Here is a 17,587-nt window from a genome sequence, read left to right on the forward strand (position 1 = left end):
AGCTAGCCAATAGCCGTTTCATATTTTCAATTGAATTAGTAGTAATCTCACATTCATTATATAAGACTACTACGACCAAAACGGGCTGAAAATTTTCAATTGGATTAAAGGACAAAGTGATCAAAGAGATTTTTTTTCTACAGAATCATGGACCAAAGAAGTTTAACATTTCAAAATTAATTGTAGCTTCAACGAAGCACTAGCACGGGTAGACCTCAATAATTGAAGCCTCAATTGCTAAGACTTGGGCAGATCAGTAGCCTTTACATATTTCATTTGAGACTCTAATCAGTGTGCTTTGCTCCCATCGAGACGTTGTCTCTGAGTCAATGTTACTGTGTATAAAAAGTGCAGGCAGCATGCGAGGGTACTGGAAGAGTGATGGAGCAGCTATTAAGATTGAGAACCACTGAATCCATGGTTGGTCTATCAGCTACATTTTCTTGAATACATAGTAACCCAATATGGATGCATCTCATAATTTCAATTTCTGAGCTTAGCCTTATTGTTGGATCCACAATATTTGTAGCGGTCCACTCTGTCCAGTTTTTCCACGCCTATAATATAATGCTTCGGATGGGCAAATTAAACACAGTATTAGACATAAACTTCTATTATAAATATGATATTCCCTATGCGTTAATTTGTTGCCTCACAGAAATAGGTAAAGGGAAATGTTTCCAAGTATGATTGTATTTACATAGCTTAGAAGATCCTCCACATTCTCTTCATTTTGGAAGCAATTGTTCTTCTGTCCACTCATTATTTCTAATATTAATACACCAAAACTGAAGACATCAGACTTTGTAGAGAATTTTCCATACATTGCATACTCTTGAGCCATATATCCACTGCATGTCAACATCAATAATATTAGTTTAATTTGGATATGGCAATAGAGCTTTCCATACATAGCTTCAAAATTGCCATTTTCCCTCTGTTTTTCGAAATGAGTTAAATAATGGGTAGAAAGTAAACATCAGCTCTTCCGTACTACAATACTTACTGAGTTCCAACAATTTTACTTGTATTTCATTGAGTTTGATTCAATAAGAACAGTTTTGCCAGGCCAAAATTTGAAATTTTCGGATTCATTTCTACATCTAAAAGAATGTTGCTAGCCTTAAGATCACAATGAATAATATAAAGTCGAGAATCTTCATGAAGATAGAGAATCCCTCGAGCAATGCCTCTTATGATCTTGCATGTAGTGCCTTCCCCAATCTAAATGTGGATCTATAAGTCCAAGAAACTATATGATTCAATGAAGTAAAATACAAGGAGGTGCACTCAAATAAGATATATTATGAATACAATATGCGATAAAAAAATTAAAAATTAAAAAAATTAAAAAAAGAAAAAACGAAAAGGGCAACCATACCGAAAAGGAAGTGATCAAGGCTTCCATATATTTGGCATGGATTCATATATTAAAAGACTTTCGCCATTGAAGATTTGTTTTGTCAATTGTCAATGCGTATGCCTGTGAAACAAGGAGATCCTTCCACACGTATGACCCCACACACGATATTTTGATTGTACGTAGTCATGAAAGGGCTATCTCTAGAGAAAGTAACCATGAATTTAAGAAAAAGGTTTTATTAGTGGCCAGGCTTCATGGCCGACCGGAATTTAGCTGCTTGGAAACTTATGAGAAGCTTCTGTTAAGTTACAATTTATTCAAAAAGCTTAATAGGAAGATGTAAATTTAATTATTTAATCATGATAATTTTAATACTCCCCCTCACGTGTGGGTTCAAACTCACTTTTAAAAGGTGGTGCTCAATACGTAAAATATTTAATTTAAATGGAGGATGATTTTTTATTTATTTTTTATTTTTTGGATTTGAAAAGAAGTTTCAGATGTTCCATCCCAACTACTACATTGTCATCTAGCCCTATGATTGTTTTCAATAACAATCAAATCAATGAATATGTTACAAATCAAGGAAATTTCCTATTTGAGAACTTTTGCTTTCATGGCTAATTAGCTCTTTCTTGGTGTTTGTGTATTCAAGAAATTCAATTAGCTATCAGAGCAGCAGATACAAAAGTTGATTCCAGGTGTCTGGAACCCCAGCAACACACCAATGAGTGCAGTCCATGCCCTTGAATCCATTGTAAGAGGAAGGATGTGCATCTTTTCTTAGTTGTGAGAGATTCGATCGTTATATCAAGCAGATGAAGAGGTTTCCTTAATCTGCTTAACACATCTTTCACTACCAATGCTGCTTGTGGCAAACCACCTAGGAATGTTGACCCGCTTATTGGCTCTGTCTCCTTTGAGCAGTTTGTCACTTCTGGCTCGCCCCAATCAGCCCCATTGTAATGAGAAGGAGAAATTCCTTGAAGAATGACTCTAGTTTTTGTCGGATCCACATCTGCATCAACCCAGTTGGCCCAGGTTGTCAAACCTTTGCGAAAAGCAACCATCCTATCCATGTCCTTGACAACCTTATTCTCATCTTCAACATAGTCCCATGGTTGCTTAGGTCCTCTACGGTACCACCAAATCCAAGTGTTGAAAACCAGAACATCCATCTCTTTCCACACGGCGCCAGTCTTCTGAGAATCAAGCTTTAGAACTCGACCAACTTGTTCTTCTTCGATGTCTACCAAGTAGTGAGAATTAAACAGAATAACTGAAACTCCATAGTCCAGGAAGGTGGTGGTAGAAATTGACACTTTTATCTGCTCTATGACTTTGGAATCAGGCCCATCAGCATGAAGCAAGCATAGTAGAGATTGCCACTGGTTGAGAGTAACGGAGTCCCCTATAAACATGATCTTCCCCCTAAGCCTCTGTAGAAAATCTTGACCATCAAATCTGGGCAAATCACATTCATTTGGCTGCCATCTATACTTGAGGTAGAGTTTATCAGGGCGGCCGTACTTTTGGCAGTCAAACTCCTTGCGGATGTGAGGGCATGTGAGAGAGTCATAGAGAGGGTAAGAATCATCCTTCACCCAAGTTCCTTCATACAAGTTGCAGTGACGTTTTCTCCACTTCACATTGCTTCTTCTATTCTTTGCTAAACAAAGAGGTGTGTAAATCACCAAGAAGGCAACAAGGATGGAACAACACCTCTGAGTTCCCACCCCCATCTTTGTTTTTGCAGAGAGAGTGAGCGTGCAGGGGAGAGCCAGAGATTAACACTTCCCCTCACGTGTGGGTTCAAACTCCCTTTTAATAGGTGAGGTTAAACATGTGGAATATTTAATTTAATTGGAGTGAAGCCTTTGGCTCTGATATGTTAAATTACCACTTATCCCAAAAGCTTAAGATAATAAGAAGATGTAAATTATTTAATCATAACTTTAATAGCTTGGCATCTATTACCTTGAAACTAATTAAAGAAGTCTCAATCACTTCATCTTCTAGTTGAACACCTACACTTGTGTTGAGTAAAATGGCTTTAGATCTAAACAACCATTCATATATATTTGGATTGTGAAAGACATTATAGAATCATAGTTCACATTGTTAGAAGGCTTCTTTATATATTTTCATGAAGATAATTCGTAAATTCGCAATTTTGATCATCATAATATGAAGGAAAAAATGCAATTAATTCTTATGGTTTACTTAATTTGTAATAAGTTATTTGCGGTAACCAAATGTACTCAGAGATCTAGGAGGTATGCACAATATATATATATATATATATATATATATATATATATATATATGCCGTCAAATTCCATCAAAATGTGACAATTTCTTTTGGTGTACTACATCCGAGCCAATAAGATCATGTCACGTAACTTATAATAAAAATATATGTATAAACAAATAATATAAAAATGAAAAAAATTAGTATTGATGTGACATACGTCACAATGTGATTATTAGTACTGATATGCCTCATTAACGGATTCTGTCAAATTTTTTCCCAACATGGCCCATTTGTTTTTATTTTTTGGGGAAACTTCACTTAGGACCCCCAAACTTCCACCCGTTTTGAAATACCCCCCCTGAACTTCAAAGTCTCTCAATTTAGTCCCCTGAACTTTCAATTTCTATCAATTTGGACACTTGTAACATTAAACTACGTCGTTTTGGATGTTTTATACCCATTTTACCCTTCCCCAAAACTACGTCGTTTTGTGTCCTAAAATTACAACACCTACCCAGCCCAAAACGACGTCGTTTTATGCATTAATTTTTTTTATTTTTTATTTTTTAAAAAAGAAAAGCAAAATAAATAAATTTTAAAAAAAAAAAAAGAAAAAAAAAAAGAAAAAGAAATCGGGGGTGGCTTCAGCCACCCCCTTGGCCAAAATGGGGTGGCCGGACCACCCCATTTTTGGCCAAGGGGGTGGCTGGAGCCACCCCCTGGCCGATCTGGGGGTGGTTCGACCACCCCCATGGCCAAGGGGGTGGTTCGGCCACCCCCGTGGCCCAAAAAAAAAAAAAAAAAAAAGGGGATCGGGGTGCTTTGGGGGTGGCCGGACCACCCCCAAGGGGCTGGGGTGGTTTCGGCCACCCCATACCGGCCGTATGGGGTGGCCGAAACCACCCCCAGCCCCTTGGGGTGGTCCGGCCACCCCCACGATCCCCACCCCCCCCCTCCCCCCCCCGCGTTTTTTTTTTTTCGGCCTTTTGGGGGTGGCCGGACCACCCCCATGGCCAAGGGGGTGGTCCGGCCACCCCCAGACCAGCCAGGGGTGGCTGAGCGACCCCCTTGGCCAAAAATGGGGTGGTCCGGCCACCCCATTTTGGCCAAGGGGGTGGCTGAAGCCACCCCCGATTTCTTTTTTTTTTTTTTTTTTTTTTTTTTTTTTTAAATTATTATTTTTAATTTATTTTATTTATTATTATTTTTTTAATATTAATGACCAAAACGACGTCGTTTTGGGTTGGGTGGTGATGTAGTTCTGAAGCTCAAAACGGTGTAGTTTTGGAGTAAAAACGACGTAGTTTTGTTTAAGTCCAAAACGGCGTAGTTTTAGTCGAGGGTAAAATGGGTATAAAAAGTTAAAAGGGTCCAAATTGATAGCAATTGAAAGTTCAGGGGACTAAATTGAGAGACTTTGAAGTTCAGGGGGGGTATTTCAAAACGGGTGGAAGTTTGGGGGTCCTAAGTGAAGTTTCCCCTTATTTTTTTATTCTTGCTTATCCTATAGAGTCTTGTTTAATCAAGTTTTAATTTAAACCTCGATGAGTTATTTGTCAAAACCTCAAACCACAAAGACTAATTTTACATTTTTTTTTCCTAAAAGAAAAACTCAATAGCCAAATTAGCCTAGTAGACGGGAGAGCTAAATCGTCATAAATGGTTTTGCTACCAAAATTTGGATGACATGAGGGGTGTGGTTTGAAGCAAGGCTGCCAGTACGTTGATTGTAATCTGTAAGTTTTGCTACCAAACAAACAAATATGTTCACATTTATATCTCATGCACGCCATTTCAAACTCTTCATGAATAAATAGTTCATAGTATTATCCAACTAGATAATTAATTATTATTTTTTTTTTTTTACATGTTCGCACAAGAGGGAGAGAGGGATTCAAACTAATGACTTTCGCTTCATTAGACATAGTCCCAACCAATTGAGTTACCTCTTGAAGACCACTAGATAATTAATACTAATCAACCCAATTAGGACGGAAATTAGTCCTTCCGGTCAGTCCCCACCTAAAGCTAAAGATAATAAAGTCAGCCGCATTGAAAAGAAAAAAGAGAAAGAGAAAAAGAGAAAAGAGAAAAGAAAAAAGAAAAAAGGAAAAAGGAAAGCGTTACTTGTCACGTTAACCACACATTCTTTGTCCCCTTTATATCCACCAACTAAACCTCCACTTTCCCTGCAACTTCTCCCTGAAAATCAGAGAAAATTTTCCTTTTGCAATAAAGAGGGAGAAAGAAAACGTTCAGATGCACGAGCATGAGGGGCAAGGTTGGTGGCTGGAGGTAGACCTGGAGTCAGCGTTGAAGGGAGGGGTGCAGTGAAATAGGGGCTGGATTTTGTTTGGATACAATATTAAATCATTAATTTGTAATTTTAAAAATTTAAATAGATATAAAGAATTAATTGAATGATTTAATTAATGAAAAATACTAAGGGTACTAACTGTTTTACTAATATATGCGTACTAAATTGATATGTAGCTCATTCATTGATACTCGTTACATTTCTCTTAATTAATTATTTTGTTCTTCTCTAATGAATGAGCTAGCTATATATCAATTTATTAAGTCTCCGTTAATAAAAGATAAAGTTAGTCCTCCTAACATTTCTTTTAATTAGTATTCTAATACAACTACTACTGCCGAAACGGGCAGAAAAATGTTCCATTTGATTATAAAGGACAATATTATTATCAAAGAAACAGTTGTAGCTGCATACAAACAGGAACAACGAATTTAATATACTACATGGTACAGACTACATAATCATGTCCCAAAGTAGTTTAACATTTCAAAATATACACTCTTACTTCTACAAAGCACTAGCGCGGGTAGAGCTCAGTAATTGAAGCCTCATTTACTGAGGCTTGAACAAAGTTATCTTTAGATCTTTCATTTGACTCTAAAACCTGTGCGCTTTGCTCCCATAGAGATGTTGTTTCTGAGTCAATGTTACTGTGCATAAAAAATGCAGGTTCCGAGGGTACTACAAGAGTGATGGAGTAGCTATTAAGCATGAGAACCACTGAAGCCATGGTTGGTCTATTAGCTACATTTTCTTGAACACATAGTAACGCAATGTGGATGCATCTCATAATTTCAGTTGTCGAGCCTGGCCTTATTGTTGGATCCACAATATTTGAAGCAGTCCCCTCTCTCCAATTTTTCCATGCCTGCAATATATGATTTAGATGAACAAACACAATATCAGACAAAAAGTTCTATTTTAATTACGATAATTTGAATGTGTGAATTTATTGGTGCCACAGTTATAGGACAAGGTAAATGTTCCCAGGTATGATTGTACTTACATAGCTTAGAAGATCCTCTACATTCTCTCCATTTCGGAAGCAATTGTTCTTTTGTCCACTCAATATTTCCAATACTAAAACACCGAAACTAAATACATCAGACTTTACAGAGAATTGTCCATGCATAGCATACTCTGGAGCCATATATCCGCTGCATGTCAACATCAATAATAATAATAGTTTAATTTGGATATGGTAATAGAGCTTTCCATATTTATCTTCAAAATTGATAGTTTCCCTAGATTTTAAGAATGAGTTAAATTGTAGTTAGAACTTTGATGTTTCTTTGGTACAAAGTAAACCTCAACTCTTCCCAAATACAGTGGAATACTTACTAGGTTCCAACAATTCTACTTGTATTTCCTTGAGTTTGATCCAATAAAAATAATCTTGCCATGCCAAAATCAGAAATTTTCGGGTTCATTTCTGCATCTAAAAGAATGTTGCTAGCCTTAAGATCACGATGAATAATACGAAGTCGAGAATCTTCATGAAGGTAAAGAATCCCTTTAGCAATGCCTCCTATAATCTTGTAGCGCCTTTGCCAATCCAAATGTAAACGCTTAATTGGATCTGCAAATCCAAGCAAAGTATATGATTCAATGAAGTAAGATATGTGGAGGTGTATTCAACCAAACTGTTTACCTAAAAGAGACGTGCAAACATACCGAAAAGGAAGTGATCAAGGCTTGTATTTGGCACAAACTCATATATTAATACTCTTTCATTTCCTTCCAAGCAAAAGCCAAGGAGCCTAACTAGATTACGGTGTTGAAGTTTAGCCACTAATAAGACCTCATTTTTAAATTCCAAATCTCCTTGTCCAGAATTCTTTGATAGTCTTTTTACCGCTATAACTTGTCCATCAGAGAGCCTACCCTGTTAACATATAATTAATAATGAAATGCATGTAACCACAAGGGATTTGAAAATTAACATGTTTTCACATATATATGGATGGTACCCTTCTCCATAAAATTATATCAAATTACCTTATAAACAGCCCCAAATCCACCTTGGCCAAGCTTATTTTCTTCAGAAAAGTTATCTGTTGCAACTCTAATAGTGCCAAAGTCAAATTGCAAGGATTCCACGCTTCTAATTTCATCATCAGCTTCACAAAAGAAAGTCAACAATCAAATGAATAAATTAGATTCATAATTATTAATGAGTAACACAATTTAAAATGTATGCGCAAAAAAGCAAAGGGTTTTTCAATACTAATGATCGAAATAATATATATATATATATATATATATATATATTCCATTTTGTTATTGGAACTCACTTATCGTCAGATTTCCCAAATAATTATCGTTATATATATATATATATATATAAAATTCCCAAATTATATCACCTTTAAAGCTAATAAATGCTGGAAAATTTGTAATTGTAATAGCCAATAACTTCTTCTGCGATAGTCACAAGGCGTAGCTGTTTGACTAATAAATAAAAAAACCGAACTTTTACTTACTTTCAATTTTCACTCTTGGCTTCCTCCTTACTCTGAAGTATATGCAGATAGAGATGACTAGTACAACAAAAGCAAAGATTGGCACAATTATGATGATGACAGTCTTGGATGTGTTGCTCTCGCTCCCTACAAAAACCATATATCTCTTCTCATTAGAAGATTTTGAGGGTTGCCTGGATCTGGAGAAATAATCTTAGTAGCATAAATAACTTTAAGCAACATCTTATGACCCCATAATTTGTTTTGTTATGTTAAAAGCATAAAGGCATTATATGGGTACGTACCTTTTGTTGTATTGGTGTTGGTTAATGGTGGAGGAGGAGATACTGGTGGTGCTACTGGAGATGATGGGGTTAACGCAGCCGCTGTCGAGTTATAGAACGGGGAGACCTCAAACCTGATATTGCAACTGGGTGTGACCACTCTCCCACCTTCCTTCCCATCACAACATTTTGGAATACCTTGAAAAGCCCCTACTAAGCAACTGTTGCAATCTTCTTCAGACAAGTCAGGCGTGCACTGCACAACCGCATATAACGTTTGAAAGTTGGGTGCCGTTGCGTTTCCTGCTGCAAACTTACGAAGAGAACCACCTGCTACAGCTTGGCTTCTTAGGCTTTCCAACAAGCTCCTAAGATCATCGTTGAATTGATTCACGTAATTGGCCGATACATTGTTTGGGTTCCACAAATAGAAAGTAGGATTAGTTTCCACGAAGCCCAAAATGGAGCGATTTGAGTAGCGTAACATACACTCGTCGTACCCTCCAATTGCATCCTTTTGATTGGGACAAAGCTGCGTGATAAGAGACGTAGCATTATTGAGACAACTGCGGCAATCATCTGGGCTAACATCTCCTCTACAAAGTCCAGTTGCATATACTTGGTCAGAGTTTTGGCCATAAGAGGAATTGTAGAACCCGTAGTCAATTTCAGTGTTGGAGGAGAGGGAGGAAAGGAGCTGATTGAGGTTTTTCGCATAGCTACTGTTGGCGGTGTAGTTACCCCTGTCATTGAAACAATACTGGTAACGGAAGGATGGCTGCGCGACTGCTTGAGCAGCGAGCATGAAAATGGAAGAGAGGAACAAAAGTAATCTTGAGAAAACCATTGCCTTAAGCTTGCGTTCTGTGAAATGGCAATGTTTAGGCCTAGCTTGAAGATTATAATAGGCTTTTGTTGAGAAAGGTGAACCATAGTGGGCTGACTTTTAGGTTTGTGTTGGTGCATTTTTGAAGCCTTTAAAGTCAATGATCTTGAAAAGTCTAATGTTGAATTCAAACATTCAACCTTTTCTAATTGCCTAATCTATTTTTGCTTTAAAAAATATTAGTAGGTTTTAAAAATATGAGTCTGTCATGAAACTTGATCAGTGCTATATATAATATGAACTGGTCGGGTAATCAGGTCAAGCACGTAAACCTGAAAAAACTATTGTCTAATGAAAGATAACAGAAGAAATGACCCACTTTTACATACTTAAATATTTCTACATTATATACATATATACATTGACTGAGGACGGGGGTTTCTCATTCATGCTTTGAATACCAATAAATCTGATTAGTTATGCACGCGGTTTGATCGAGACACAAGAGGTAGAGGACAAGCCACGAAGTCCATGGACACGTTACTGTCTTCGTGCGCCAAACGCGCATTCTTAATTGTTTGTGTAAATGCATGTCTACAATTCAATTCAATTAGTATGTGTTTTCCTTTTGAGAAAACACGTTACTGTCTTCCTTTTTCTCAGTATGTGTTTTCCTCTTAATGACATGCAGATTAGTGCTAACTGGATCAATTAAGATGTGGGGCACTGTATAAAGTTACGTTAATATATATCTGTAAAAACAGCCGAGTATTTCCATTGAGTTGTGTTTCATAATATAGATAATAAAAATGATCTAATCTGTATTGAATTCAAAATACAATTCAAATTAAGAAAGATAGACTTTCGGTTGGACTAAGACTTTGGATAAGAATGTGTTCCAATACACTGTACGTTGAAACTTCCTTCCAACACAAAGGAAGCGTAAAAAGCAGTATCCACACGTATTATTAATTAGAAGAGTCAAAATATTCGGTTTCCAAATTTGTTAGACGGATGGACTCAATTCCCCATCATTTATCATATTAATGGCCCCATTTTCTCTTCTAAGCTTTACAATAACTATAAAACCTTCCGGCTACCAAGCTCTTTCATCATAAGATTGTTGTGTTGAGTGGTCTTAGACCTATTTGAACCTCAAAAGTTAGTTCAAGAGGTGATGTTTTCCCTAACACTTATAAAATAACCACCAGCCCCTTCTACAACCGATATGGGATAACCCCAACATTCACCCGTGTACTGTTAGGCTGAGACTTGTTGGTAAACTTGGGCTTTGATATCAATGTTTGGTGGTCTTGGACCTATCTCAACCCCAAAAACCAGTTCAAGAGGTGAGGCTTTCCCTCACACTTATAAACTGACCATCAGCTTCTTCCAGAACCGATGTGGAATAACACTAGCACATTGCCACCATGATCTGCCTCTATGACGCTATCTGCGCTTTTGTAAGAGTCGGAGACGTCCAGCTAGCTTATGCCATGGCCTTAAATAGTAGTTAAATTACACGAGCCAAGGAAGGAATAATGAAACCTCTTTTTATTTTTTTTATTTTTATGGAGGATATTTTTGTCATTGGAGAACATTGATAAGTTTTAATAATTTAAGGAAATTAACCACGCATTTTTTGTCCCCTTTATATCCACCAACTAAACCTCGACTTTCCCTGCAACTTCTCCCAGAAAATCAGAGAAAATTTTCCTTTTCCTATAAAGACAAAAAGAAAACGTTCGGATGCACGAGCATGAGGGGCAAGGTTGGTGGGGACTGGGGAGGTAGACATGGAGCAGTTGAAGGGAGGGGAGGGGTGCAGTGAAATAGGGGCTGGACTTTGTTTGGATACTAATCATACTATATTACATCATTTGTTATTTTTAAAATTTAAATAGATATAAATAATTAATTTAATAATTTAATTAATATCCTAACACCACTACTACCATGGAAACGGGCAGAAAAAAGTTCCATTGGATTATAAAGGACAATATTGTGATCAAAGAGATTTTGTTTTATTGACTACAAAATAGTTGTAGCTGCATACAAACAGGAACAACAAAATTAATATACCACGTGGTACAGACTACAGAATCATGTCCCAAAGTAGTTTAACATTTCAACACTCTTATTTATAGCTTCTACAAAGCACTAGCGCGGGTAGAGCTCAGTAATTGAAGCCTCATTTACTGAGGCTTGGACAAAGTTGCCATTAGGTCTTTCATTTGACTCTATAACTTGTGTGCTTTGCTCCCATCGAGACGTTGTTTCTGAGTCAATGTTATTGTGCATAAAAAATGCAGGTTTCGAGGGTACTACAAGAGTGATGGAGTAGCTATTAAGCATAAGAACCACTGAAGCCATGGTTGGTCTGTTAGCCACATTTTCTTGAACACATAGTAATGCAATGTGGATGCATCTCATAATTTCAGTTGTCGAGTCTGGCCTTATTATTGTTTGATCCACAATATTTGAAGCAGTCCCATCTCTCCAGTTTTTCCATGCCTGCAATATATAATTTAGATGGGCAAACACAATATTAGACATAAAGTTCTATTATAACTATGATAATTCCCATGCATGAATTTACTGGTGCCACAGTTATTGGACAAGCAGGTAAATGTTCCCAAGTAAGATTATACTTACATAGCTTAGAAGATCATCTACATTCTCTCCATTTCGGAAACAATTGTTCTTCTGTCCACTAAGTATTTCCAACACTAAAACACCGAAACTAAATACATCAGACTTTACAGAGAATTGCCCATGCATAGCATACTCTGGAGCCATATATCCACTGCAAGTCAACATCAATAATATTATATATTAATTGTGATATATATGGTAATAGAGCTTTCCACACTTATCTTCAAAATTGATAGTTTCCCTAGATTTTAAGAAAGAGTTAAATTTTAGCTAGAACTTTAATGTTGTTTCTTTTGGTACAAAGTGAACATCAACTCTCACCACATACAATTGAATACTTACTAGGTTCCCACAATTCTGCTTGTGTTCACTTGAGTTTCATCCAATAAAACTAATCTTGCCATGCCAAAATCTGAAATTTTTGGGTTTATTTCTGCATCTAAAAGAATGTTGCTAGCCTTAAGATCACGATGAATAATGCGAAGTCGAGAATCTTCGTGAAGGTAAAGAATCCCTCTAGCAATGCCTCCTATAATCTTGTAGCGCCTTTGCCAATCCAAACGTAAACGCTTAATTGGATCTGCAAATCCAAGCAAGTATATGATTCAATGAAGTAAGATATGTGAAGGTGTACTCAACCAAACTGTTTACCTAAAAGAGATGTGCAAACATACCGAAAAGGAAGTGATCAAGGCTTGTATTTGGCACAAACTCATATATTAATAGTCTTTCTTTTCCTTCCAAGCAAAAGCCAAGGAGCCTAACTAGATTACGGTGTTGAAGTTTAGCTACTAATAAGACCTCATTTTTAAATTCTAAATCTCCTTGTTTAGAATTTTTTGATAGTCTTTTTACAGCTATAACTTGTCCATCATAGAGCCTACCCTGTCACCATATAATTAATAATGAAGTGCATGTAACCACAAGGAATTTGAGAATTAACATGTTTTCTCATATATATAGATGATACGCTTCTCCTTAAGATTATGTCAAATCACCTTGTAAACAGCACCAAATCCCCCTTGGCCGAGCTTATTTTCTTCAGAAAAGTTATCTGTCGCAACTCTAATAGTGCCAAAGTCAAATTGCAAGGATTCCACACTTCTAATTTCATCGTCAGCTTCAAAAAAGAAACAAGTCAACAATCAAATGAATAATTACATTAGATTCATAATTATTAATCAGTAACACAATTTTAAATGTATGAACAAAAAGGCAACGGATTTTTCAATACTAATGATCGAAATAATTTTTTTATTTTTTATTTTTTCCCAAATAGCAAATGACACAGTAGTGCAGCGTGCTTATTAATGTAATTATAATTTCCAATTTGTTATTGGAAGTCGCTTCTCGTCAGGACTTTTCTAATTCAATCCTTGGTTTAATTTCCCAAATAATTATCGACTTATATATATAAAGTATTTCCCAAATTATATCACGTTTAAAGCTAATAAATGCTGAAAAATTTGCAATTGTAATAGCCTGTAACTTCTACTGCGGTAGTCACGAGGCGTAGCTGTTTGACTAACAAATAAAAAAAACCAAAGTACTTTTACTTACTTTCAATTTTCTCTCTTGGCTTCCTCCTTACTCTGAAGTATATGCAGATAGAGATGAGTAGTACAACAAATGCAACGATTGGCACAATTATAATGATGACAGTCCTGGATGTGTTGCTCTCGCTCCCTACAAAAACAATATATATATATATATATATATATCTTCTCATTAGAAGATTTTGAGGGTTGACTTCGGAATTCGCATAAATAACTTTAAACAACATCTTATGAGCCCATAATATGTTATGTAATGTTCAAAGCATAATGGCTTTATATGGGTACGTACCTTTTGTTGTATTGGTGTTTGTTAATGGTGGAAGAGGAGATGCTGGTGGTGCTACTGGAGATGTTGGGGTTGATGCAGCCGTTGTCGAGTTATAGAACTGGAAGACCTCAAACATGATATTGCAACTGGGTGTGACCACTCGCCCACCTTGCTTACTATCACAACAGACTGGAATATCTTGAAATGCCCCAACTAAGCAATTGTTGCAATCTTGCTCAGACAAATCAGGTGTGCACTGTACGAGTCCGTATAATGTTTTAAAATCTGGTGCGGTTCCATTTCCTGTTGCAAACTTACGAAGAGAACCACCTGCTGCAGCTTGACTTCTTAGGCTTTCCAACAAGCTCCTAAGATTATCGTTGAATTGATTCACGTAATTGGCCGATACGTTGTTCACGTTCCACATATAGAAACTTGGACTAGTTTCCACGACGCCAAAAATGGAGCGATTTGAGTAGCGTAACATACAGTAGTCGTACCATCCAATTGCCTCCTTCTGATTAGGACAGAGCTGCTTGAGAAGAGACGCAGCGTCATTGAGGCAACCACGGCAAACATCTGGGATAACATCTCCTCTACAAAGTCCAATTGCGTCTACTTCATCAGAGTTTTGGCCATAAGAAGAGTTGTAGAAGCCATAGTCTACTTCGGTGTTGGACGAGAGGGAGGGAAGAAGGTGATTGAGGTTTTCCTCATAAGTACTTTTAGCGGTGTAGTTTCCCTTTTCGTTTATACAGAAGTAATAAAGGAAGGCTGGCTGCGAGACTGCTTGAGCAGTGAATATGAAAATGGCTGAGAGGAAGAAAAGTAATCTAGAGGAAACCATTGCGCAGTGGGTAACATTAATATCAGAGGCTTTTTATTGAGAATGGTGAGGCGGTGACCGTTTGTGTAATTTTTTAAGCCTCTAAAGTCAATGATCTTGCAAAAATCTAATGTTGAATTCAAACATTCAACCTTTTCTAATTACCTGCTCTATTTTAGCTTCAAAAAATATTAGTAGGTTTTAAATATGTGAGTTCTATCTTAAAGCAGGTAAACCTAACAAATTATTTGTTTATCATTATCTCAATTTTTTTTTTATTATTAAATTTTTGAATTCATTAGGTCTCACATAACTTCAATAATAAATTCACTCATTCACTATAAAAAAATAATTAAGAGAATAATTTTTATTATTTATCATTATCTAAAAGAAGAAATTACCAACTTTAGATACTTAAAAATATTTCTATATGGACTGAGGACCAGGGTTTTTCATGCATGCTTTAAATAACGATCTGATTTCTCGTCATGCATGCACGCAGTTAATTTGATTGAGACAGAAGCGGTAGATGACAAGCCACGATGCCCAAATTTAAGCCCTAAAGTCCATGGGTTACTGTCTTCGTGCGTGCATGCACCAAACATGCATTCTTAATTGTTTCTTTCACATTCATTAAAATACCTACTACATATAGTAGAATATTCATGTATTTAAATATCAATTTAAAAATTATGTACCCAACAACCTTTAAGACTCCCTCAATGAAATCCCACCTAAGGATGAAGGTCTAGTTAAATAGGAGGAATGCTTTTTTGCATTCTACCAACCATCTCCCCACCGTCTCGTCTCTCTTTATGTATTTAAAAAGAAAAAAATCAAGATTCTAAAGTGAAGAGATGGTGGGGAGATGGTTTGTAGAATGCAGTGCATGAAGCATTCCTCGGTTAAATAGGCATCAACCCACGTGGCAAAATTTGTGTCATTAGACCCGGCCTTCCTTTCCCTTTGTGTGCTAGCTAGCTAGTCTGTGTTTTTTTATAATTGTGTATTAAATTATTAATGCTAATTCAATCCATTTCCAGATTTTCTATGCGTATGTATGCAGTATGCGAATATATTTAGTAATTAATACGAAATAGCACAAGAATACATGTAGCGTATATTTTGGTATCATCATTAATAATGAAGTATTTTCGTCACTAAAAGTGTTTAGTAGGATGAATTTAGATGGTCACTATCGTGGCTCAACAAATTTATTCTTTATTGAAGTTTAAAAAAAAAAAAAAAAAAAATTACATTTATTTATTTATTTGAGCAACTTTTTTTCTTTTTTTTCTTTTTTTTTTTTTAAAAAAAAAAAAGTTGCTCAAATAAGGCTCTCTATTTTAGCTATCTATTTTTACTATTCTATTTAAATATTATTTTTCAAAGAAAAATTATTCTTCTTTGAAAGAGAGAAAACGTTAGATTTTTTTTTTTAAAAAAAAAAAAAAAAAATTTATACATTAATTTGTTGAGTTAACGGAGCTCAATCACCAAATATTTCTCCAATTTGCTAAGCTAGATGCAGTTCATTTTGATTCTATTTTAGAATTGTGACTAGCCAAATAACCCAAAAATTATTTTGACTAGCTGGTTGAGAATATGTTCTCTATAGTATTAATTGGTCATTATTATTAATTAGCAACAACTTGTTCCGAAGATTAACAGTACGTACAGTACTATTAGCGAGGAGGAGTTGAAATTTTCTCACTCAAAGAGTTGGATTATTGGCGATCGATGAAGAGTTTGTTCCTAAAAGTGTTATTAGTTTTCTTATAAACGAATGGGTTAATTATTATTTTCTCTATTGAACAGTATAATGCATATTACTGAACAAAATAATAAATTTGTGTATTATTAAAATAAATTGGTAAGACTTGTGGTTGTCAAGATGTTGAAATAAATGGATCAGGATCTCCTATAATTTCTTTAAAATTGTAAAATTTTAAATTACGTAATTTATGCTTTTTTAGGCATCAAAACACTTAGAAAATGCTACATTAAAAAGGTGTCATTTTATCGAGAGAACAAAAAAAAAAAAAATTCTATAAACAGTCTATAAAAATTTCTATAAACATAGTCCATAGAAATTTCCTTCAAATTAGTCTGGAGGAAATATCTTCCAACCCATTAAAAATAGTGTCAAGTATTTATAAACATTTAAAACGGATATTAAATTCTTAATGTCATTAATAACACTTTACTAACTTAAATGTTTATAGACACTTAACACTATTTTAAATGAGTTGGAAGATATTTTCTCTTTTTTAATTGTATTTAAAATGATACATATAAAGGTACACTCAGATTAGGAAGAAGCTCAGTGTGGCGGAAAGAAGAAAAATGGATATTTTGTTACTCCCAATATATATTAATTAATGAAGAAAATGAGGTAGGCAATTTATTCAATTTCTACACAATAATAATTTGTTAAATCTTTATGGGAAAAATATAAACCCCCCAAACTACTAGCCGTTTTCGATTTAGTCACCTGATGTTCCAAAAGTCATAAAGTAGCCCCCTAAACTACCAAACTGTCGCATTTTGGCCACTCCGTTAGTCAACACCGTCAGTCTGGACGGAAACTACAAAACGACGTCGTTTGGCTACGGTTAAGTTACAAAAATGTCCTTCTATATATATATATATATATATATATATATATATATTTTAAGGGGGAGCAAAACGGCGCTGTTTTGCTTCCAAATGGGTTTAAGCAAAATGGCACCGTTTTGCTTAGGGTTAATAGAACCCATTTGGCCTTCTCAATCAG

General features: G+C 35.7%; 3 protein-coding genes and 1 pseudogene across 22 annotated transcripts in view; 1 reads left to right on the top strand and 3 right to left on the bottom strand.

The window, feature by feature from the left end:
- Window positions 1–17,587, top strand: part of LOC132171936 (cysteine-rich receptor-like protein kinase 10) — a 99,495-nt gene that overhangs the window by 17,802 nt on the left and 64,106 nt on the right. The window contains exon 2 of the mRNA XM_088512209.1: window positions 4,330–4,351. Coding sequence (XP_088368335.1) covers window positions 4,330–4,351 — 22 coding nt within the window. The remainder of the gene's footprint in view (window positions 1–4,329; window positions 4,352–17,587) is intronic.
- On the bottom strand, window positions 2,034–3,105 carry LOC132172745 (protein trichome birefringence-like 38 pseudogene; annotated as a pseudogene).
- Window positions 6,452–9,527, bottom strand: LOC132170029 (cysteine-rich receptor-like protein kinase 29). 8 transcript variants are annotated; one of them, XM_088512226.1, is made up of 7 exons: window positions 8,745–9,527; window positions 8,418–8,565; window positions 7,933–8,054; window positions 7,609–7,819; window positions 7,276–7,513; window positions 6,941–7,091; window positions 6,452–6,802 (listed from the first exon to the last, which is right to left on the bottom strand). In XM_088512226.1, the coding sequence occupies exons 1-7, from the start codon at window positions 9,525–9,527 to the stop codon at window positions 6,452–6,454; spliced, it is 2,004 nt and encodes a 667-aa protein (XP_088368352.1). The 8 variants fall into 8 exon arrangements, with proteins under 8 accessions (XP_088368352.1, XP_088368349.1, XP_088368347.1 ...); XM_088512223.1 differs by having other exon boundaries at window positions 8,418–8,543; window positions 8,702–9,527; XM_088512221.1 differs by having other exon boundaries at window positions 7,933–8,060; window positions 8,415–8,543; window positions 8,702–9,527.
- Window positions 11,667–16,293, bottom strand: LOC148589926 (cysteine-rich receptor-like protein kinase 10). Of its 13 annotated transcripts, none has more exons than XM_088512256.1 (8): window positions 14,050–14,832; window positions 13,940–13,944; window positions 13,722–13,837; window positions 13,160–13,281; window positions 12,836–13,046; window positions 12,504–12,741; window positions 12,162–12,312; window positions 11,667–12,020 (listed from the first exon to the last, which is right to left on the bottom strand). In XM_088512256.1, exons 1-8 carry the CDS (start codon window positions 14,830–14,832, stop codon window positions 11,667–11,669), a joined length of 1,980 nt encoding a protein of 659 aa, XP_088368382.1. The 13 variants fall into 13 exon arrangements, with proteins under 13 accessions (XP_088368382.1, XP_088368381.1, XP_088368383.1 ...); XM_088512255.1 differs by lacking the exon at window positions 13,940–13,944 and having other exon boundaries at window positions 11,667–11,733; window positions 11,779–12,020; window positions 13,722–13,847; window positions 14,007–14,832; XM_088512257.1 differs by lacking the exon at window positions 13,940–13,944 and having other exon boundaries at window positions 11,667–11,733; window positions 11,779–12,020; window positions 14,003–14,832.

The sequence above is a fragment of the Corylus avellana genome, chromosome 1, assembly GCF_965113065.1.
Source record: "Corylus avellana chromosome 1, dhCorAvel1.hap1.2, whole genome shotgun sequence".
Lineage (NCBI taxonomy): Eukaryota > Viridiplantae > Streptophyta > Magnoliopsida > Fagales > Betulaceae > Corylus > Corylus avellana.